Here is a 22731-nt window from a genome sequence, read left to right on the forward strand (position 1 = left end):
AAAGGAATGGTCTGGATGCCATAAACAAAATGCATCATAGCAGACTTTTTTCTTCTTTCCAATTTTGCAATACTTCAAAAAGATGGTTGTTTTGAAGAATCCATATGCTAGGAGAGAGGTAGATTCGACCTCAAAGTTAATGTTCTGTATAATAAATCTATTTTTGTTTTTCTTAATGTTTTTTCACCTAATTCCAAAACAAAGTTCTTCAAATTTCAACATGTCACATGAGTTAGACCTAGCTAGCTAAAGTTCTTCACTAAGGCACGCTTTGTCTCTGGTAATGTCAAAGTTACTTCGGCCGAGAAGATCATTTAACGAGTTTTACGTACATGTACCTCGATGTAATGGGCCTATAAATAGAGGAGACCTTTTAATCCCAAAATAAACAACAATAATCTTAAGTTTACTTTTCTCTCTCTTTTTCGTCTTTAGTTTTTTGTTTTTGTCAACCGATATTAATTAAATATAGTTTAAAAGAGTTATTCATAAGGAATGTTGTTTACATATGTGATATGATGCGATTCAGTACAGATTTTCCGTGCCAAATTATCCGCTTTACCACGAGAGATTAAAGATAAAGAAAAACTAATGAATTCTCCTTTGTGGTTATGTAATTCCTTCAAATAAGCTGAAAAAGCTGGTCATTCGGTTGAAGTGGAGAAGACACCATCTTCACTAGGTCTGAACAGTCTGTTAAGAAAACTACATCTTGGTTATCGGCGTCAATCATACACCTCATACCCCATTTTTTAGTTCTTCCTTCAATTCTACGGATTTAGATCTATTTCAATAAAGCAATTCCTCATTAATCTCAATTAGATTTTTTTTTTATTAAGATCTCGTTCTCATTTTATCATCGTAATAACTAAACCTCGACCTAAAACTTTTGTGAGATTACCACAACACTCCAAACGCAATCCAACAAAATTAGTTGGTTTCGTACAATATCATTACCTTTTCTAGTCACAAAACAGAGTAAACCGTACCAAATAACTTTTCCATTGCCAATGAAATAAAAAGAAAAAAAGCAAAGCCATTAGGAAAGTGAATAGAGTGAAATTGCCGTTTGCATAAGAAAAGAACCAATCCAATGATCTCCATGTGCATACCAAAGCATCTCTCTATTACTCTTTAAAGTAATCCAAAGTCGAGACCACAAACACTCACGACTTCACTCAAAAATCATTATATAAATATATTTCTCTCATTTACAGAGATGCTTTTCTTCTGGATCACAATCATCACTAATTGCACTATACGCTATGTTTCAGCTTTTCTTCTTTTTCTCTCTAATACAATGTCCTTTGAATCTCTTTTTACATGTACTCTTGTACATGACTCATGTGCTTGTGATTCTAAAATAATGCACCTTTCTTTTTCTTTTTTCTTCTTTCATAGCTTTTATATAGAGTAATCAATCTCATCACATGTGTGTTTGTTCCCATTTCTCAATTCCCAAGTTCTTTATCCAAATTGTTCTGAAACATAGAGAGAAACAATGGGTGTTACAGGAGGATTAGTCAGAAGCATTTTCTTCAGGAACAAATCATTTGGAGCTCATGACTACAACAATGTATGTGGTTGTCATTTTCATCAAAAACCCATCATCGTTCTGGTTTTTGTTTTATCTACTACTTCAAATGTTGTAATGTTTTCAGGGAAGAGGCAATCTAGGAGAGAAGAAACGATGGAGCTCGGTTAGATCATACCTTTGCGGAGATGAATTTAACTCTGTTCGCGCTGTGAATGATTCAGAATCGATAAAGGATTCTGAGGCTCTTCTTACAATGTCTCAGCAACTGAGTTCAGAGTTCGGTATGCCTTTTGGTTCGGTTATCGCAATCGAAGATTCAGCTTCTGTGAGACATTTGGAGGATGAGGACTCTGGTTCCGTTAAGAGCTCTGAGGCAACAGTGACTCAACCTTTACTGGAGGAGAAATCGAAAGGACTGGATTGTTATCTAAAAGAAGAAGATGTTGAAGATAACCAAAGCGAAGCAACAGAGACACACATACCCAAGAAGCATCAGACTACTCCAATCTCCAAGTTGTTCCTCGAAGAAGACGCTGCAGTCATAATTCAGTCAGCATTCAGGAGTTACCTGGTTAGTCTTTCCCTTCAATATGTTTTTTGTCTTCTTCTGGTATGTCCACAACATTGATTGTTAGGATTTCTTCAGGCAATACGCCGGAGCAAAGAAGAAGAGGAAACATTTGCTAAGGAGGAGAGCTTCTCAGGAGAGGAATCTCAAGACAATGCATCCATGGGGACATCACTAGAAGCTCAGACAGGTAATTCCGTGAAAGCACCATTTTTCAGGAGAAAGCGAGTATCTGCGAATCGAAGAACACTACAGAAGAACAACACTCAAGTTCTGAGGATAAAGGTAAGTAAAGATCTCGTCCAGTATAGAGGAATTCAAAGAAATAGTGAAAAATAACCATAACATGCTCACGTAACAGGAAGACTGGGATGATAGTACAGTGAGCAGCACCATATCAAAATCAAGGATTCAAAGCAGAGTCGAAGCAATGACAAAACGGGAGAGAGCACTTGCGTATGCATTTTCACAGCAGGTAAACGATTTCAAAACACTTGATCACAGATTGAATCCTAAAAGATCCAAAGAACTTATCTTTTCTAAACTAGTGAAACATTTGTTTAAAGCTAAGAATTTGCTCAAAGAAGAAACAAATAGATCGTAGCAGTGAAGATGATTCCAATATCGGTTGGAGTTGGTTAGAACGCTGGATGGCAACCCGTGTACCAGACAGCATTCCAATTGAACCAAGAACAGATGTTGCAACGAAAAATCAAAGCTTGATAAGAAAGAATAGAGCTTTTGGTACAGCTGGCGAGTTGGAGAGCTGTGCTTCCAACGACCTACCTCTCCATTTTGAAAGCATATCAGAGACACAAGGAGATGCAACTACAGTTTTGCAGACCGAAAAAAGTAGTTTTAAACCAAGTATATCTAAGCGTAAATCTGTTCCAAGCTACAAAAGCCAGAGAAAGCATCACAAGGTAAAGAAAAAACCCCACAATGCATAGAAGTTTCTGAGTCCCATCTATCTCAAACATACTTACCTGTCTCGTTTTACGTTTGCAGCTTCAGGCCACCAAAAGTGATCTGCAACAACAAACAAAGAAAGCAAAGAAGGCCAAAACCACACCCACAAGCTGCAAAACAGGAAACGAATGCGAAGAAACCTCACATAAGCTAAATAGCAGCACCTAAGATAAGCATTACCTGTAAATCTTTGCATTTAAATCACAAAAGTTTGTTCTTTCGAATCAGATAACAACTTTCTGTAAATTATTTAGGGATTCAAATCAAACCAGTAATAGTAAGGGATAAGAAACTGGAAACCCCAGAAATACATAACAATGATAGTATCACAATCTTCTGTATCTAAGAAGATATGTATCTCAAATTTGATAATACAAGCTGGAACAGAGAGCCAACAACAAAAACAAACTTAGATCCTATCAATATCCTCATCCTCAAACTCAATGTAATCTTCACCAACAACATCATCATCATCATCAAGATCACCAACAATACCTTCGTTAAGACGAGTATTCTCCGGAAGCTCACCATACGCCTTAAGAAGCCTAGCCTCATCAGACATATACTTGAGTATAACATCAGCTTTATCATCCTGGTAATCTCTTAGACCAACAAGTATGATGTCACCAGCAGCAATCCAAACCTTCTTATGCATCTTACCACGGATATGGCAAAGACGCTTAACACCGTCAATGCACATAACGTCGCATCGACCGTTACCGAGCATACGAAGAACTTGTGCGTATTCTTGTCCATCTTCTTTGAATATAAGCTCTCGCTTTTCGTCATCAGCTTCGTTCTTTCCTCTCTTCCTGTTCTTTCCTCCCTTTCCTTTGTTCTTCGGCATCGTCTCTGTATCAAATTCGATACAGAATCAGAATCTGATCATATAATGGCGTAAAGGTTACAAAAGGTTGAAGAATTGATTCGTTTTTTTTTTCAATTTCAGACAAAAAATGGCAAATTCGAGAATCAAAATTCAGATCAAAACAATTCCGGTAACGAGAAACAATTAGATCGAAACATAATTGGGTAATTTCAATTCAGTGGAAACCCTAATTTGGAGTTTGAATTGAAAAATTAAGGCGGTGTAAAGGAAACCCTAATTGAGAAACAAAGGGAAGGAAGAGATTACCAGTAAGGATTGATCGAGTTGTTGAAAGTGATTAGGAAGACGATCTTTGAAGAGAATCGATTTCACCAAGTTTTTTCTTTGTTCTTTAAGGAGGTTTCTTAGCTGCGTTGTGTTGCTTGTTCTACTTTTTTTTATCGATGTCGCAAGAGACGTCTTTTTATTTAAATAGTGTAGCTATTTGTAAAACACCCTCGAAATTAGGTTTTATTACGGAGTCATGCCATTTTTTATTTTATTTTTTTGTCAACATATATTATTTACGGTTCAAACGAGCCAATCTTGACGAAACTTGTTTATATAAGTGATATGAAACGATTCAGCACAAACTTATTATCCGCCTTGACATTTACATTACGAAAAATTAAAGATAAAGAAAAAGAAGTGAACTCTTCCTTGTCGCTCTGAAACTCCTTTAAATATGTTGAAAATGCTGATCATTTAGTTGGGAAATATACTATCTTCACCAAATCTGAACAGTCTGTTAAAAAAACTACTTATTGGTTGTTTGCATCAACCATACACTTCATTGCCCAGAGTAAAGCTTGGACTTTAGTATGGAAAGGAGAAAGATTTCTACATAAATTAGCAGCTCTCTTTTCTTAATAAGACTTTGAGTTTTTTTTTTTTTAATTAGAAAGTTTGTGTCTTTGTGAACATATGACATCTCTTTGTGACATGTGATTTCTCTCGTTTTATCTTAATACCATTATTTAGTTTTAATATACTTAATTATCTATATCATTATTATTTTAAAACTATAATTTAAGAGACACATTTCATTTCCTTTATTTTCTTTTTCATCAATACAAATAAATATAAACATAAAATTACTTTATCCTACGTTACTATTACATCATTTTAATATTGTCAAATTTATTAAAATAGATTGTCTTGCCTTAGATTTTGTTTTTACAATACACATTTAAATATTTGTGCACGAAGACATAAATTAAATAAATAGATGAAATGTTGTAGTTACAATTATCACATCTTCTATAAAGTTTTTCCTTTCATCACATATATTGTACAAGAGATTTTGATCAGAACATAATCTCTCTTTCTACTGCCAAATAATACATGCATGTAGATATATTTTTTTATCTCTAAAGGATTTAATTATAGTATGAGAACTTGTAAAATCATGGATTTATTAATCCGACTATCTTTTGTTTTGTCTTGACTGAAATGGGGAATTGATGCTCAAAAACATTGATCGATTTCACATAATCATGTTTCTACTTTCTCTATCTTTATATTCATTTTGAGCTTATCTTCATTACTTTCCAATATCAATTTGACCACATATATTGCATAATAACAAACCAAGACATCTTCCATTATATCTTTCTCACCTATTTATATGTTTGCATATTGAATAATCATAATCTGTAATATATAAAATCTAGAAATTAGTTATATTCTATTGAAAAGGGCAACCAAGAAAAGAACCCTATACGAAAGAGGCTTGCGACATCCAACCTTGTCTTTGGAAAAAAAAATTCATTCGTCAAAATTGATTGATTAGTTTTTATTTTCCAATATTCTACAGTTTAATTCTCATGGTTTAATTATTCATTGCGATTACTAGAGAAATCGATTTTGATGGTAAAATGAATTTGCTTTTTAAGATTCCTTCAAGTTGCTAATAATGCTAGTGAATTAGATATCTATTTAATTGAGGAGTCGAGGAGTATGGCTTTTGATTTAGAAATTATGAGCTTATTCTTTTGGTTCTAAATTACAAAGTGATTGTTGAGCTTTAGACCATTTTGAACCGGAGGTCATTCGTAATCTTTATTTGAGAAAAAGATGGATAAGTAGAATATATTACTTGAAAGGTCATATATTACTATTTTGTTGTGATTATAAATGTAGTCATATGTACTTTCGTATGTACTTACGAAAATCGGCATTTTTTCTTTAAAAATATACCGTTCTACTCTTCAATTATCATATCGAAGCTAAAGAATAAATTCACAAGTCATGAGCAATGTCGACGAACCTAGATATGCGGTGACCAAAGCTGAATGGAACAGAGAAAGCGACGGAAGCTAACAACAACTCGATACCGGCGAGCAGAGGCTCTTTCTCCTTCAAAGCTTCATCTTCTTCTTCTTTTCAATATCACAAAAATAGAACAAATCAGTCACAAAATTTGTAAAACATTTTACTTGGGTTCCTTCTATACTATCTTAGGGTTTACTTTTCTCTGATTAAAAACGATTTAATCTTGTAGAAAAATGAAAAATAAAAAAGGAATCATGAAGGAAGATGGAGATGAAGAAATTCGGAGAAAAAAAGTCGTCAGAGTTACAAAGACGGCTAAGGAAAACGTCAATGTCTCATCACTTTGCTAGGGGCAAAAGCGTCAATTGCAAGGGATCAAAGTTCCATTTTTCGAAGTACACTCGGGAAGTGCCCAATATCAAAGATTTTTTTTAAAATGTGCCCATTTTGATCGGGAAGTGCCCAATATCAAAGATTTTTTTAAAAAATGTGCCCATTTTGAAAATAACCCTATAATTTTATTTCTTTTCATTTGATCATTTCACCATAAATTTTATTGGATTTGACAATATCATGAATGGTCAATTGTTATTTATTATAAAAAGACTAAGATAGAGTTTTGATGATGATGCATTTGAAATATATCAATGCATATATAAAAATTATGGATACAAGTAAACATTAAAAGCTATGGTTATTATGTTAAAAAAAACATGTAAGTTATGATTTAAATACATATTAAACATAAAAATATACGTTCCCTTTTAAAAACATATTTAACACATATTATTTTTACATGTAATTACTTTAAATTAAATTTATGATTTTTGTGTTAAAACTTATAAGTTTTATTTTTTTTGGTAAATGCATACAGACCAATTATGTATTTAAACACACATTAAATATATGATTAATAAATAGAACATTGTAAGTATTTAAACACACATTAAACGAAACTTATGTTCACATTTAATTATTTGACTACATATGTTATTTTTGATAACCGAGAAAAACAGTTGAAGATGTATTTGAAATATGTTAATACATATATAAAAAAATATGGATTCAAACATATATTTATTTTTGGTATGACTGATTCGAACATACATTAACACAACTATTAATGTGTAAAAAATTATAAGATATTTATTTGTATTGATGAATATAAAAATAAAGTAAAATTTGTTAGGAAGTGGGTGTTTTATCCGCTAATCAGTCTAGACAAATAATATACCGATTTACAACTAAACGACAATTAAATTAACTAGAGAATCCTTCCACTCCTTTCATTTCCTTGTGTGTCCCATATCCGAAACTATTATTGTTACATATGATGTATATATAGTATTACACTTCATTGCTTGATTGTCCCTTAAAGTCTATTCATATTGTTATATAATGTATGAATTTTGCTGTAGACAATATGAACATGTTCTTGTAGTTCTCAATGTCAAAGTGATTAAAGACATCTAGACCATTTTAAATTAGGGCTCATTCGTTATCTAAATTTGAAAAGAGAGATGTATGAATAGAATATTTTACTTTAACAATCATATATTACCATTTTCCTATCTAAATTTGTAAATGTAGTCACATATTATATTGTTTTTAATCCATTTACTTATTAATTGTGTTGCTCATGCTAGCCAATAATTCTATTTATTTCCATTTTATCATAAATTTTGTTGGATTTGACCATATCATGAACGGTCAATTGTTATTTATTATAACGAGTGTAAAATATTAGGGTTTTGATGATGATGTATTTGAATATATCAATGGATATAGAAAAATTATGGATTCAAACACACATTAAAAACTATGATTATTATGTTTAAAAACTGTATCCAATACTATTATTTGGGGGAGTATATACAAACATAAGTTGTAACATTGAAAGTGTAACAAATATCATTAGGATGTCATTATAAAAAAAATTAATAATATATAAAAAAAGTTTCATCCTTAAAGGCAATGATCAGTTTAACAAGGGTGGTCATGGAGGAAGGTGAGTTCATCTTTAGGATATTTTTTTTCTTAAATTGTTAGGATTTGTTTTCAATTAAAGTTTTTTCTGCTTTATATAATTATATACTCGATCATCATGGTCTATGCAGGGGAGGAAGAAGAGTGGAATATTCTGGCGGAAGAGAGGGTCAGATTGCCGGATAGTCGCTGGAACAAAGCTCAGAAAGTAGAAGCATGAAAGCTTTCTTTCGACTTTGTCTCTCTTTACTAATTGTATTCGAGTTGTACTTATATTAACTTTATACTTAATTCTCTAAATATTTAGTAATCCAATCAATATATATATATATATATATATATATATTAAACTAAAATCTTATTGCTCAATTAAAAATTAATCTATGTAATCTGAAGTTTATATTCTTTTAAAATTAAATTCAAAACATATTCTGATTTATTGTACCATAAATCTGAAATGTATGTCTTCCTATCTTACTTTAAAAAATCAAAACATTAAAAATGCTTATAAAAACAATTTAATATATAGATATAACAGGAAGCTTGATTTATCACCGTTCCAAAATTAAAAGCGTTATCGTGTTTAGGTTTTTATTTTTAAAAACTGAAACTTTTAAAATGATTCAAAATGTTATAATTTAAATTTGATAAAGTTGAAACTTAAGTTTAACACCATGATAAATATTTAAACTTTATCAAATGTTTAAAGTATTTATAATATTTAAATTACATAAAAGTTTATAATTATTAATATTTGAACTATATTAACTAGAGAATCATATCACGCTTTTCGTTTCCTTGTTTGTCCCAAATCGAAATATATGGGTGTTAGACATGGTGTATATTTAGTATTATACTTTGGGTCAGGTGAAATTTCCAATTGGGCGAGAAATCTCATTAGGGGTCGATGCATGTCGATCAGCGATGTTAAGGTGGCTCTGGTCAAGAGTTGGCACGACCGGTCCGGCTTCTTCAAACGGTACAGGTCACTTTGTGGAACGACCGGGCCGGTGGGAGTGGTGGCACTGTGCCTTTTTTGTGTTTTCTTATTTTCTATTTTCTTTTAATTTTGTTTTATGAAAAACCTGAAACAACAATTAAAATATTTGTAAAAAAAAAAAACCAAATTTAAATCCTTAAGAAAGAGTATTTATCTATTGGGTTGTCTCCCACTCAACACACTTGTTTAACGTTGTTGGCTCGACATTTAGGGTCTTACTAGGCATAGGAAGACGAATTATTTGTCCCTAAACAACCTCTCTTTGATTTGAACCCGTTAGGTTATTCTTCCGAGTCGATATTTCTCTTACGAAAACTTGATTCTCTTATCTTCTCGAATGTATCTCAAACGCAATCCTTGGAGATATAAATTTCCATGAAGAGTCGTTTCACCGAAAACTTCTCCCATGCTTCCAGAAACGAAGTGTCAAGCGAGATGGCTCTAACTAAGTCTATAAATGTGCAACGCATACCGTTTTCATGTGTAGTACGGATCATCTTCTCGATATCTAAAGCTTCTATCTCTCCATCTTCTTCTTCAATCGAAGAATGGGTGGCTGATTCATCTTGCGAACTCGATGAATTGTATCCCTCTTCTTCCTCCGAATTCTCCTCGATATCGATCTCATCCTCTTCTCCTTCAAACTCGAAGATCTCACCATCTCTTACTTCTCGCAAGGGCTTGACATCCAATGATATCACTGCTTTGCAATCAAGGATGGGTCTCGGGTCCTCCTTGTTGTCTTCATGAGAGTTCCCTTGAATTCCAAGGCTAGGGTTCTCGGCTTCCATCGTGTGTTGCAGTTTGTCTTCCCTGAAGCTATCTATGGAGATTGCTGCTTTGATTCAAACAGAGTTCCAACAACAGCTCAAAGAGTTTGAAGAGAGGTTATTTGGATCAAGAGATTGCTATGTATAGATCTTAACCCTGCAAATATTTACTTCTAATTACTCTTAAGAGTTTGCTTTGAGAATTGCATTAGTTTCATCTCCCTTCCTGTAAATAGCATGTTCTGCTTTACAATCAGCAGACTCACACTCTTCATTTATAAATATGTTTGTACATGCAGTGTAATAGAAACCGTACTCCTTATATACTCAAGTCTCAAATCACACATTTATGATACAGTTTTACAGAGAAAATGCCATATCATTAACTAGGAACCTGTGGGGTGTGACTCTTCAATCATGGACTTGGCAATCCACAAGAGACCTGGGTCATTTCGTTTCAGTACCAAATATGGTTCTTGTGCTCCTGTGCTTTCTGATACCATCTCATCGACAAAGCCAACGACGGAAAGTATCTCAACCGCAGCTGCAAAACATCCGAACACAGACGGTTAAAACACAAAGATATCATAAAAACAATCTGTTGTGAGAAGATGGAAAAAGTAACAATACCTGGAAAGTTGAGAATGTTGCGCTTAATTGCAGGATTTCCCTGAAATGTTATTCATGTAGTTGAACAAATCATCACACAGTCAGTTAAAAATAACTCAAAGGAACTATATATTATATCAGCAGCCTAATGAGTCCTCACCTTACGCAGCCTTTTGAATTTCATTTCATTTGGTTGTTCAATGATGTTCCTGAACCACAAAAAACAAACATAGTATCTTCAGTCATATAACAATGGAATTACATCTACAGACACGCTTATAAGTTTCCAAGAGCTGAAAAAAAGTACCTGACTATTTTGAGAAGCATTTGTAACACAGTGGTTGCTTGACCGGGGCTGACTTCATTTCTCAAGGCCTTTATGGCTTTCTTGAGACGGTTAGAGATGATGGTAACAGAGTCTTGGATCCTCTGGATTTCTTGATCATCTGGATCCGGCTCATCAACCTCCATGATTGTTTCCCTCTCTGTGACCACCAGGTTATAGTCTGGATACGGTTCTGCATTATTAGGCTCAGGTGTCGCCTGCGTAGCTTCATCTGCATTCAGATTCCCACACAACATTACAGTGTCATTTACAATTTTCATATTTTCAACTTCCCCTATACTTGTGTGTGTTTCTGAGTCATCCGGATCAGGCTCATCATCATCTTTAGTAGGATGCGCAAGATCACTTGCCATTTCATATGAATGACATGATTCGGTTTTGGTTGCATCATCTGCAGTGGTATCATCAGGATCAGGCTCAAACTTAGTCATAGAATCAGACTGAGCTTTAGGGAGAACAAGCTGTTTATTCTCATCACGAACATCAACCAAGTCATCAGGATCAGGTTCTTCGCTGAGTTTTGAAACACTTGTATGGGAGAGACGGCGATAAGCAGCAGCAACAGACGATTCACGAGCATTTCCAAGATTATCGGACTGGTTTCCACCAAGCCTTTGAGAAACAGTTTCATTTTCATCGAAGAAGTAGTCTTCCTCATCATCGTCATTGATAAATTTTGTTCCATTCAAAGTGTGACCCCTTGATTTAGTCCAATCTAAGCTTTCAGCTTCTTTGTTCAACTGTCACACAAACACTCATTCGTAAAATCTCTACCGAAACTAAATTTGCGATTAAAATAACATAAACCATCACTTTTGTATATATACATTACCTGGCTATCAAGAGCATAAAATTTCTCATCATGCTCCGTGTATACCATGTGAGCCTGACATTTTGATTCAGAGAATATAAGCTCTCAAATTCAAGTTCGTATAGAAATGTTCATAGTTATCAGGGAACTTACAAGCTCATGCAATAGAGTCTTTTTTATGCTCTGATACTTTCTGAATCCCTTGAGATCATCAGTCCGAAGGCGTAGAGAAATCTCCTCTCCTTGATTCTACTCAAGTATTTGGGAAAATCAAAATCAGAACAGACTAGGAGAAACACAAGACGTGGTTTTGTCTTATAAACATAACATGCGTACCTTGTTAAACCCCAGAAGGCATCGTGGACTAACACCAACATAACCAACTGGAGCAAGTTCAGTCATAATCCCTACTCTCCAACGATGCTACAAATATGAAACAGAATCTATTAGTACAACATCAATAAACAGACCGTTGAATTATAAGTTGCTCACAATTTAGATATAACCTTGTTCATAACAGCAATAATACCAGGGTCTGCTGCAAGCATGTGCATTCTCTTTAAAGCAGCAGAAGGAGGAGGGTTTAACTGCATAAACGAACATCTCGGGTCACTTTATATCGAGGCAGATTTTAAAGTACTTAACGGTCAAATTATCAGGAAATAAGTTTATGGTAGATAAGAGAGAAGATAGTAGCAACAAAGGACATAGACAAAAGTCTAACATGACATATTACTTACAAAAAACGTAAGTACAAATGTTAGACATGGAAATTCAGAGGATGACTTACCTCTATACCCGGGAGCTGAAGAGTGCGGAAATCACCGAAGATGTAAGTCCCTTGCGGAAGCTTGATTGAAGCGCTCGAAACATACGACTTCTTTTGCTTAAGCCTTCTTTCCTCTTCCTCAAAGCCAAGTATCCTCATGTCAGACACTGCCTCTTTTAGAACACCTTCGACCTCTTCTTCAGACACTCCCATCATTCTGATAGTTTTATCCTATAAAACGAAAAGAAAGTACCAAAGAAGTATATTTAAAACAGATTAAGTGACTTTCACCAATTGGTAAGTGCAAGCTTTAGGTATTGTTCAATTGTTCTTGGCTTCTTGATAATAACCACCAATTCATGATTAATAAAGGAACAATCTTTTCTGTGCTAATCATGAACCTTAAGCAAAAATCTACCTAAGAAAATGAACAAAATTGAATTTTTACTTACTCTGCTACATATCAATAACCTCAAAATGCACTCTTAAGCTATAATGCAATAACACTAATGACAAAATCAACTTATCTCTTAGCTTCCTAATTGTAACCACCAGTTCATGATCAATAAAGGAAGAAACTTTTATTTTCTTACCACTAACCTTAAGCAAAAACCTACCCATAACAATGAAGAAGATTGATTTCAATGCACTGATTAAGATATAACTAAAAAAACAAAGACTAACCTCAATTATGTTTGATTCCTGCAAACTCAAGCTCGAGTGTTCATCAGAAAAGGGTAACATCAAGCTTGATCCTTTTTCATTCAACCTTGGAACGATCAAACGAAGCGTCTCCGATGTAACGCCGGTTAACTTTCTCAATTCGTAACCTAAATCTTTCAGAGAAGCTCCAGAATCGATCTCAACAGAGTATTTGTTTCCTTTCCAAAGAAGAGAAACTCTGATTTTTTTTCCTGAATCTTCCATGCGATGAGAGACCATTGATTCGGTTAATCTGAAGATCAAGAAATCTGAGAATTTGTGATAAAAAAATTCTTCAATTTAGACAGAACCGTAAAGATTAGTATGTAAGAACAAATTTATTATTATCCATTGGACTTGTTGAAGAAGAAAAGAAAGATCTCTCTCTCTCTATCTCTGATGATACGTATGCACATACGATGAATGACGTAATCGAAAGTAGTTCTGTTCTTTTTTTTGGCTGCAAAGATTACAATAACCGTTCCGTTTCGGTTCGGTAAGTTCTGATCGGATATGGCAATATAATAACCATTCAGATATTTTAGGATTACAATTCGGGTCGATTCGGTTATTTTATTAAATTTGGTTTAGTTTGGATTTTTAGCCAGAATAACCGAAATGAACCGAATAGAAGTGAAATTAATCGGAAAAAATACAAAAAGGGAAAAAATTAGAAAGAAAAGTATAATTTGGTTCAATTTTTTAAAAGATTCTTTGATTTTGACAAATATAACTTAAAACATTTGGATATGCTGCTTATATAAAGTATTGATTGTTTGATTTCTAAACGTAATTAATATTTTGAGTTTATAATTATGGTTTTGTGTATTATTTTTGGGTATTTTGGTTAAATGTTTGGTTCTTTTCGTTTCTGTTAGTTTGGATAGGGGATTTCACTAACCATTTGCTTATTTTATGAACTTCCATTTAAATGCGGTTCAATATTTTTGGTTTGGTTTTTTTTTCGGTTATTCGGTCGCCATATTTTTTTGTCCAGGCCTTTCATACATATAAATATACAATGTTACGTTGGACCTGATTGTAGAAACAATATCGTAAAAATTTTAGATTTTTAGTTTTTGCCCAATTAAGATATAATGTGGCAAATACTGAAATTGAGTCCAAAATTAAGGGGGGTATTGAACGAATGAATGTGATGGAATTTAATAGAATATTGAATTCTGGTGTTATTCGTTTAGATACTTTATAAATTCTTTTAAACTCATGCGTTATTGGACTAATATGGAAAGAGATACATCTCGTAAAGCTAATATGGAAATGAGTAGCTTTGCTTGGGGATATGCAACATGGATAGTGGACTTAGAGCTAACCAAATCTCTCAAAGCTTGAAGGAACAATATCTCAAAATGTTTTAGTTATATGTAACTTTGATCTGGAGTTTATCTATGTTCTGAGTGGATGGGAGGGTTCGGCTCACGATTCAAGAGTGTTAAGTGATGCATTAAGTAAAAGAACAAACAATTTCCGAGTACTATAAGGTAGAACAATTACAAATTTATTTATAGATCATATGTCTTATAGTAACATATATTATCTAAATTTTCAGGAAAATTCTATCTGGTTGATTGTGGATTTGCAAATCGTCTCAATTTCTTAGCTCCATTTCGCGGAGTTAGATATCATCTTCAGGAATTTGCTGGTCAAAGGCGCGATCCTGAAACTCCACATGAGTTATTCAATCTTCGTCATGTTTCTTTGAGAAACGTAATAGAAAGGATATTTGGAATCTTTAAATCTCGGTTTGCTATTTTTAAATCTGCTCCTCCTTTTTCTTACAAGAAACAAGCTGGATTAGTCTTAACATGTGCAGCGTTGCATAACTTTCTTCGTAAAGAATGTCGATCAGATGAAGCCGACTTCCCTGATGAAGTGGGAAATGAAGGTGACGTAGTTAACAATGAAGGTAATGCAATGAACACCAATGAAATTGATAATGAGGAACCTCTCGAAGCACAAAAACAAGACAGAGAAAACACAAATATGTGGAGAAAATCTATGGCTGAAGACATGTGGAAAGATGCCACAAATTTGGAAATTCATTGATAGATGATTTTTTTTAGTTTTCCAGTTTTCATTTAATAAAAATTTGGTTGCAATAACGAAACATTGTTTTTTGTTCAATCACACACCATGCTCTTTGCTTCTACGTCCCTTTTCACACACCATACTCATTACCCATATACACGTATTGTTGTACATTTGCAGCAGACTTTACTTTCCTTCTTCTACTACCAAAATGCAGTCATTACAATGAACTGGGAGTCTAAGAACAATTGCAAAACCAAAGAGTCTTCATTCCACGCCAACAAGAGGGCGTTCTTTAATGATAAGGCAGTCTTCACTACAATATCTTCTGCTACCAATGTATGGGTGCTAGAACGATAAGGGACAGAAATGTCTCGCAAGGGAACTTCAAGTGTTTTAGAAAACAGCATGTCCAAACAAGATGCGACAGCGAGTCCACAAACACCAACCAAGCTTTCATTCCCTGCAAATAAAGATTTCCCAACAGGGGAATTTGATAAAACATAGATATGAGCTAATGTAGTTGATGAGCAATACGAAGAACCACAACACAATTTCTACTTTGATTGAAATACTTAACGAATCAAAATAACCATGAATAATAATAATATATAACTATATTTGTTGTTTACATGATGAATTGATGATATGTTATTTGTGAAGGGATGAAAAAGAAGATGAAGGAAGCCATTGATATTCATGTTGATGATACCTACACTTGAACGATCTTGGATGCTTCGACGGTGAACACACACACTTTTTCTTTCCATCGCCACTGTTACCACCGTTACGGTGACCAGCGGTGGCTTCCACATCTATTGCCACCGTCACTTCTGCCACCGGGGTAATTTCGTGGAAGCTCTCCGGAGAGATAGCAAAGAGGTAGAAGAATTTTGTAAATATATCTTTTAAGCTTCTCAGCCATATATATTTGAGAATTAGGCAAAACGTATCCAAACAAAATTATCTCACAAATATGTCAATTACGGTAAAATTGGATTCTATTAATATTTTTATTTGTCAGAATGGCATCACATATATAGAAATCAACATATAAATATTTAATTTAAAAAGATATTTTGAAATGTTGCATGTAGAAATAAGTTACTATAAATAGAAATATTTATATTAAAACAAAAAGGATAAATATATAAAGATATTTACATTTCAGTATAAAAATATATAAATATTCTGTGACTATTTTGAACTTGTAGTCATAGAATGATATGTTTTAATGAATAAGTTACATAGTCATAGAATGGATATTTCAAAAATGATTTAAGATCAAGGTGATAGATTTGAATAAACAAGTTACTTACTCACCATGTTGCAGCTGATTTGTTGGTGAAATATGAGAATATTAAATTCATAACTAATACACAAAATTACACAATCTCTATATGAAGTAACTCTATCTAAATCATACAAAAAAAGGTAACTCTATCTAAAGCATGCATGCCTTAGTAATATCACTAACATTCACATTCAGAAGAGAAAAACACATGTTTTTATACAAAAAGGTTCAGCTTTGATTCTCTTTGGTTATTAATTAGTAGCTTTTATAAACCCTATTAAATCAATGACAACTCATTTAACCAAAAAACTAAACAAATTTGTTGTTGATTAAGAATATTCTAACCTAATATAAATTAAATACCACAATCTCTATATAAGTAAGTCATATTGTACTCCAATAACATTCACAATAAACAAACATTTTCCATAACCTTCTATAATATTTCATCCTCTCAAGAAAAAAAAAAAAGGAAGAACTATTTGTACTCATATAAAATGGAGAACAAAAGAATGGGTGTATTTGTGGTGGTGATGTTGATGATTGGAACCCTAATGGTTGAATCAAGGGAAATAGCAACTACTCCAATCACTGTAAAACCAACTTTTCCTATTTGCTATACTACATGCTTTGCACTGTGCCTTCTTAATCCAATCTTTCTAAACAAAAAAAAATGTCCTGAAAAATGTGGCAATAAATGTCTAGAATCAAAACCAAATCCACCAAAATGATATTTCTGCAAAATCAGTTGTGTTTCTGTCGAATATCAAAGTAAGTTTATCGCAAGCTTAATCTTCATTTAAAATTTTAATATGGCTCATAGAGCTGCTTTTTGTGATGCTTATATGTATGTATCATATACAATATTATGACTCTTTTTAAGTATTAATATTTATCATTATTGTTTTTGTTATTATGTGTTATGAACAGATTTGGAGAAGTATGAAGCAGCATTGTATTTTCTATATTTACTATTTTTCTTATTTCAAATAATAGAAGCTTTAAGCCTTTCAGTAATGTGGTAAATTCGTATAAAATATAATATGAGTAAATAAAGGTAAATTTGGTGGCCTAAACTATATAGCTAATGTCACAAAATTTGTAGTTCTCAAAAAAAAATAAAAATATTTGGTGGGTAAATTAAATTAGTCCGAAAGAGAATTCGACCAAAATAATAATAAGCCTTAGAGAAATATAGCTAAACATTATGTTTATGAAGATAAAAGAATGAACTAATGAAAAAAATTCGAGATTATGACAATTTGAACAATTGCAATTTTTTTATATAAAAATTCTATATTGTGTGTACACATTGTAAACTAAATGTTATTGTTTTCTGCCTAAACAATTATACAATTTCGAGTTTAGACCGGTGATAAACAAAAATGAAATTGGAAATGAAAAAAAAAAGGTCCAATAAACAAAATAAAATAAAGTAGAACTTTAACAATTCAAAAATGAGGTTTACGTACACAATGTAAAACTTGTGTACCAAAACCCTCTTTGTTTGTATACATATCAAACCTTGTTCTTCTTTCTTTGTGTTTCCTTTGTGCCAATCAAAACTTCACGCAATAAACCAAAAAACAACGATCAAAATAAACATTCAAACGCGTCATGCATCTTTATTATTCTCACCATCAACCTCATCCTCATCATTGTCTGCCTTCGTCAGCAATTCTTGATCTTGGACAGTGGGACTGGACTCGGAAGCTCCATCAATGGACAAATTGGAGATTTCACCCGCTACAGAGTTTGCGTCGCCATCATCAGTGGCGTCTTCTGAGACAGTAGACTCTGTGTCTGATTGTTGTTGGAGGCTCCAGTACATGATGCTGGCTGCCAAGATAAGCATCATCTTCTGGTTCACCTGTATCCACCACACAAGTTTACTGACTCAGAAAAACCGAAGAAGCACTCAAGTCTGTTTCAATACCATATATATGTCTCTACCTCTATGATATCTTCAGGCAACAAGAATATGGAACATCCAAGCTTTCGTGCAACACTGATGATGTATGTGGCATTCAACTTCTTATCCTCCTCTGTTTAAGTGCCAATTACAAACAAACAAAAACGGTACAGACAATCAAAAATATGACTTAACACCGGAGAATAAGGACCCAGCAATGAAGTTGTAACATCATAGTTTTTACCTGTTTCTCCATTGGTAACGAGGCTCCAGTTGACAACTCTTGGCTCTACCGCACTAAGAAGTTCCAGAAAGAACATTCCACTAGACAGATTCTTGTCCTAATATCAGAAAAAAGCAACCATCAAACTATTAGGTTTCTGAAGATGAGTCTCCATGAATCACATCCGTACTTGGTTAACACTTACCCTGAAGCTATCAGCCTGACTAGTTCGGCCACCTCTCTTCACTTTCCTATTCGCCCAGTTAAGAATATCTGCATCTGTAATTTCTTTACCTTGCGAGTGTGATCTCAAGTTCCTCAGAAGTTGGAGCATTGTATATCTCATTAGTTGCCACAAAAATGCTGCAGAATCAATGATGGTACAAGAAATTATATACTGCTACCAATTAGAATGAACTTACTATAGCAGATGCATCTTTCAAGAAGAGAAAAGACAGAACAAAACAATACTAACAGTTATGTGAGTCTGTTATATGAAATTGCATAATCTTATCAGTGTGACTTTTAGGAGAACTCACCGAGAAGAAGTTTCTTATTTCCTTGCACAATGTCATTCCCAGCTACATTGACAAGGGAAAAGCGCAGTTCCTTCCCAATCTTTATAACTTCATTGCAGTTCTCAACCTTTTTGAATGGCATTTTTATGGGAGGTTTATTTGCGTGTTTCCAGTTGACCGAGCCAGGTGAAACTTTGTCGAGAACTTCAAGAAGAACCCACCTGAATAAAATGAGGTTTAGATTAAAGCAGATACAAAAATAAAACGTCCTCAAACAAAACTCCATAGCTCACCCATTCCTAAGATCCTCAAAAACATTATTGACATAAGTGGCTGTGCCAAGACTGTTAATCCAGAGGCGGAAACATCTTTCTTCTCGTGAAGTTTCCACATCATCTGTCATCATCTCAGCAAATGATGTCTTTGAATCGTCAACAGTCAATCCATTCCTGCAACAAACAAAACAGCACTAGTAATGTAGCAGAACAGAAATCATTATCATCATTTTCTTACTCATTTAGAAACTTCGTCAAGACACTATCAGAGACATAACAAATGCAAACATTGCCACACATTATCACGAACATCATTGGGATTTTAAGATAATCAATAATCCAAACACAACTGAAAAAATGCACTCAAATTGTTTAAAGCAGCCAGTTGCTACAGACCTGTGCTGAAATATTTGCGCCACAAATGCAAGGTTAAGATTTGCTGAGCCGTCCACTATGTCTTTGGGAGAAAGGTATCGTTTACAATCCAGCTTCTCAGCCTGCTCAAGAACCTTTTTCGCTCTTTCTGTGGGGTCTTTGGTCTCTAATGCCACATGTGTACTGTGTTCTGGAGCAAGGGCATTAAGCAGGTACGCATATGCCTCACCGTCCTAAAAATAGAAAAGAAAGCTCATGTTATGATCAACAAGAAATTGGACTTCATAACATTCTTAGTTGCTAAACAAATCATAAACAGATACCTAACATAAGGAGAATGTATCACTGTCAAGACTGGTATAAAGTCGTAACTCATGAGAAACGTCTATTATATGAGATATATGTTATTGAGGAGAAAGAGTAGCAGGGGCAAGTTACCTTCAAATCAGAAGAAAAATTCGTAACCTGCTTTTCATAACCAGCTTTCTTCAGATGGAAATTCATCCATTTTAGCAAAACTTTTTCAGGAGCCAATCCCATGAGCTCCTCTGCATCCTGCATCGTCAAGAACATTTTGTAATGTTTCAATATCATGAAAACAAATCTTCATGGAAAGCGCTGAACAACTCAAATATATTTACCTGAGTGTCGTCCACCAGTTGAAAAAGCGAAGGAGTTTTCTTAAAATTGAGATCAGCCAACATTTGGATCTGATATTTTGCACCAAGAACACCAAATTTGTCAGGAGTTAGTAAGTTTTTTAACAAGTCAACATTAAACAAAATGAAACCATCATATAAATTCCTATAAACTATCAATGAAAAAGCTTAAAGGTGGTACCTTTATAATCTGAGATATCAACCCAAGTACGAGATATGGCTGCAAGAAAATAAGAAGAAGGAGGAGGACCAATTAAAATTGATAAATCAAGCAAACAGAGGAACAATAGATATATGTTTTCATTGTAATTACTCACTCTTCCTTCAGCTATGTCCTGTGTTCCAATGTTGACCACTGTGCAGCCAATAGCTTTGGCAGAATTGAGACCTAAAGTAAGGTTCTCATTCCTCTCCCATGGGTTAAGCGTTTTCTTTGTGTTGATAGCTCGTTCGTCGATGGTCCCAGGAACAGCAACATTTATAAGCTTACTGCAAAAAAGTGACAAAGATGACTACTAAGAAACTTCAAAACAAACAGTAAACACCAAGGACGAAAGTAACCAAAGACATACCACAAAAGAACACCATCTTTAACAAGATCAAAGAAAGCATTTGTTGCGGGATCAATAGGAAGATAGCTCTTCAAGAAAGGATCATCTCTCAAGTAATTATTAACATGCGAAACATAAGAAGCCTTCTCGGATTCATTGATCGCATGGTGCACCGTTGTAGTACTGGTTTTGAGGAATGAAGAAGCACCTTTTGACCCTCCTGATTTCTCAACTCCTCGTGCTTGCACACTTAAAAAGGCCTATCAAACATGTCACCATAAACCATGTAAAAAAAATGACCTTCCTAGTTTCTATTCTAAACCTTCAGACTCATCATCATAAGTACAAAAACTCACCCGAAGAAAGAACTCAAAATCGACTTCATCATCAGCATTGGGATAAGACTTGTCCAATACAGATTTGATCTCATCCTCATCAATGGTACCGTTAAAAGCTTTCAACTTTTCGAAAACAGGTGGTAAATCTCCGACAGTGAAACGTCCTAATTGAGTTTTGTTCGAAACAAACTAAAATGTACAAAAAAAAATGAAAACTTTCAACACAGAGGTAATGTAATGATACACCTGAATCAAAAAGAATGCGATCTAGATATACCTTAGATTTAAGGGTACGCAATTCCACTTGTGTAAATTGGCTCTGTAACCAAGGATCAGAGACAAGAACACCAACGTAACTAGACATTTTTTCTAATCGATTTCTCCGCAGAATCAAGACAAAACAAATCCCTGCAACATAAAAATGTCTTTAATCAAACAGGAACCAGAAAATTTGTAAGAAAAAAGACCAAACTTTTTGACCCACAAGATCAAAAATGGCAATTCGATAAACAAACACGCAAAGAAACGATTTTGAGATAATTATGGCGTTGATGCATCGATCCGATGTAATGGGAAGAAGAAAAAAGAGATGATCAGAATCGAAATATTGAAAAGATGATAATAGACCTTAGAGCAGATTGAGAGATTGAATGTGGTTCGTGTTCATATTCTCTTTATCAGGATAAAGTTTTGATCTTTGAAGCTTAAAAAGAGATCTGTTTCGAAATAATGAATTTCGTGTTGAGTTTTTCGAGCGCACGACCTGCGATGAAATGGAATGATTTGACAGAGAGAGAAGAAGGTGAGGGTTTCTATTTGGCATTTATTTAATTTTGTTATTTAATTTTAATCATTTTTATCTTTCTTATTAACATTGAACAAATCGTTGAAATTACAAGAAAGATAAAAATGAAATCTTTCAACGATTGATAACATTGATAATCGTTGAAAGATTTCATCGTTAAAAGAATATAAGAAAGATAAAAAATAATTATTAACATTGAACAAATTGTTGAAATAATTAGATTTAATCGTTGTAAAAACACATTGGTGTTTAAGAAAAATTCGAATAAATTCTCGTAAAACTAAACTTATACATTATATTCTTTTATATAACTATATAAAGGATGATATTAATCTAACTATTTTAATATAAAATAAACATAAATATAAATAATATAGTTAAAGATAATTATAAATAACTTAAACTTTAATATTAATAATATTAGACCATCATTTTTGCTATGCTGCAATTTTATTTTTTTATAATATATTTTTATATATATAAATTTGAAATATTTAATCATCCACTCATTTAATGAGTACTACTT

At 33.5% G+C, this 22731-nt stretch overlaps 7 protein-coding genes and 1 long non-coding RNA gene across 11 annotated transcripts; 4 read left to right on the plus strand and 4 right to left on the minus strand.

Annotated features, from left to right (window-relative positions):
* The first annotated feature begins 1067 nt into the window (after nt 1-1067).
* iqd33 (IQ-domain 33) lies at nt 1068-3391 on the plus strand. The gene is made up of 6 exons (NM_122958.4): nt 1068-1576; nt 1662-2108; nt 2184-2390; nt 2467-2580; nt 2672-3028; nt 3114-3391. The coding sequence occupies exons 1-6, from the start codon at nt 1502-1504 to the stop codon at nt 3240-3242; spliced, it is 1329 nt and encodes a 442-aa protein (NP_568529.1). The 5' UTR covers nt 1068-1501; the 3' UTR covers nt 3243-3391.
* AT5G35680 (Nucleic acid-binding, OB-fold-like protein) lies at nt 3253-4417 on the minus strand. 3 transcript variants are annotated; one of them, NM_001203496.1, is made up of 3 exons: nt 4210-4345; nt 3535-3926; nt 3253-3482 (listed from the first exon to the last, which is right to left on the minus strand). In NM_001203496.1, exons 2-3 carry the CDS (start codon nt 3919-3921, stop codon nt 3417-3419), a joined length of 453 nt encoding a protein of 150 aa, NP_001190425.1. In that variant the 5' UTR covers nt 3922-3926; nt 4210-4345; the 3' UTR covers nt 3253-3416. The 3 variants fall into 3 exon arrangements, with proteins under 3 accessions (NP_001190425.1, NP_851095.1, NP_198418.1); NM_180764.3 differs by having other exon boundaries at nt 3253-3926; nt 4210-4417; NM_122959.4 differs by having other exon boundaries at nt 3253-3955; nt 4210-4417.
* A 5129-nt stretch (nt 4418-9546) lies between these two features.
* On the minus strand, nt 9547-10044 carry AT5G35688 (zinc metalloproteinase-like protein; the record flags this gene model as incomplete). 2 transcript variants are annotated; one of them, NM_001344113.1, is made up of 1 exon in its annotated part: nt 9547-10044. In NM_001344113.1, exon 1 carries the CDS (start codon nt 9991-9993, stop codon nt 9547-9549), a length of 447 nt encoding a protein of 148 aa, NP_001331837.1. In that variant the 5' UTR covers nt 9994-10044. The 2 variants fall into 2 exon arrangements, with proteins under 2 accessions (NP_001331837.1, NP_001119314.1); NM_001125842.2 differs by having other exon boundaries at nt 9547-9830.
* On the minus strand, nt 9978-13694 carry AT5G35690 (zinc metalloproteinase-like protein). Its single transcript, NM_122960.5, has 10 exons — nt 13192-13694; nt 12529-12738; nt 12245-12325; nt 12075-12161; nt 11892-11987; nt 11760-11813; nt 10889-11667; nt 10742-10790; nt 10603-10642; nt 9978-10516 (listed from the first exon to the last, which is right to left on the minus strand). Exons 1-10 carry the CDS (start codon nt 13447-13449, stop codon nt 10359-10361), a joined length of 1812 nt encoding a protein of 603 aa, NP_198419.2. The 5' UTR covers nt 13450-13694; the 3' UTR covers nt 9978-10358.
* Nucleotides 13695-14451: 757 nt separating this feature from the next.
* Nucleotides 14452-15273, plus strand: AT5G35695 (nuclease HARBI1-like protein; the record flags this gene model as incomplete). Its single annotated transcript, NM_148036.1, has 3 exons — nt 14452-14523; nt 14609-14675; nt 14777-15273. 3 exons carry the CDS (start codon nt 14452-14454, stop codon nt 15271-15273), a joined length of 636 nt encoding a protein of 211 aa, NP_680341.1.
* A 428-nt stretch (nt 15274-15701) lies between these two features.
* Nucleotides 15702-16091, plus strand: AT5G05255. Its single transcript, NR_142821.1, has one exon. It is a non-coding gene; the product is annotated as an other RNA (long non-coding RNA).
* A 955-nt stretch (nt 16092-17046) lies between these two features.
* On the plus strand, nt 17047-17280 carry AT5G35698 (Plant thionin family protein; the record flags this gene model as incomplete). The annotated part of the gene is made up of 1 exon (NM_001085171.1): nt 17047-17280. The coding sequence occupies one exon, from the start codon at nt 17047-17049 to the stop codon at nt 17278-17280; it is 234 nt and encodes a 77-aa protein (NP_001078640.1).
* A 530-nt stretch (nt 17281-17810) lies between these two features.
* FIM5 (fimbrin-like protein 2) lies at nt 17811-22208 on the minus strand. Its single transcript, NM_122961.4, has 15 exons — nt 22028-22208; nt 21678-21808; nt 21419-21589; nt 21084-21322; nt 20829-21000; nt 20693-20731; nt 20494-20562; nt 20291-20407; nt 19874-20085; nt 19496-19651; nt 19224-19423; nt 18890-19047; nt 18706-18802; nt 18503-18594; nt 17811-18419 (listed from the first exon to the last, which is right to left on the minus strand). Exons 2-15 carry the CDS (start codon nt 21762-21764, stop codon nt 18165-18167), a joined length of 2064 nt encoding a protein of 687 aa, NP_198420.1. The 5' UTR covers nt 21765-21808; nt 22028-22208; the 3' UTR covers nt 17811-18164.
* Between the last annotated feature and the right edge of the window lie 523 nt (nt 22209-22731).

Source organism: Arabidopsis thaliana, chromosome 5, assembly GCF_000001735.4.
Source record: "Arabidopsis thaliana chromosome 5, partial sequence".
In the NCBI taxonomy this organism is placed as follows: domain Eukaryota; kingdom Viridiplantae; phylum Streptophyta; class Magnoliopsida; order Brassicales; family Brassicaceae; genus Arabidopsis; species Arabidopsis thaliana.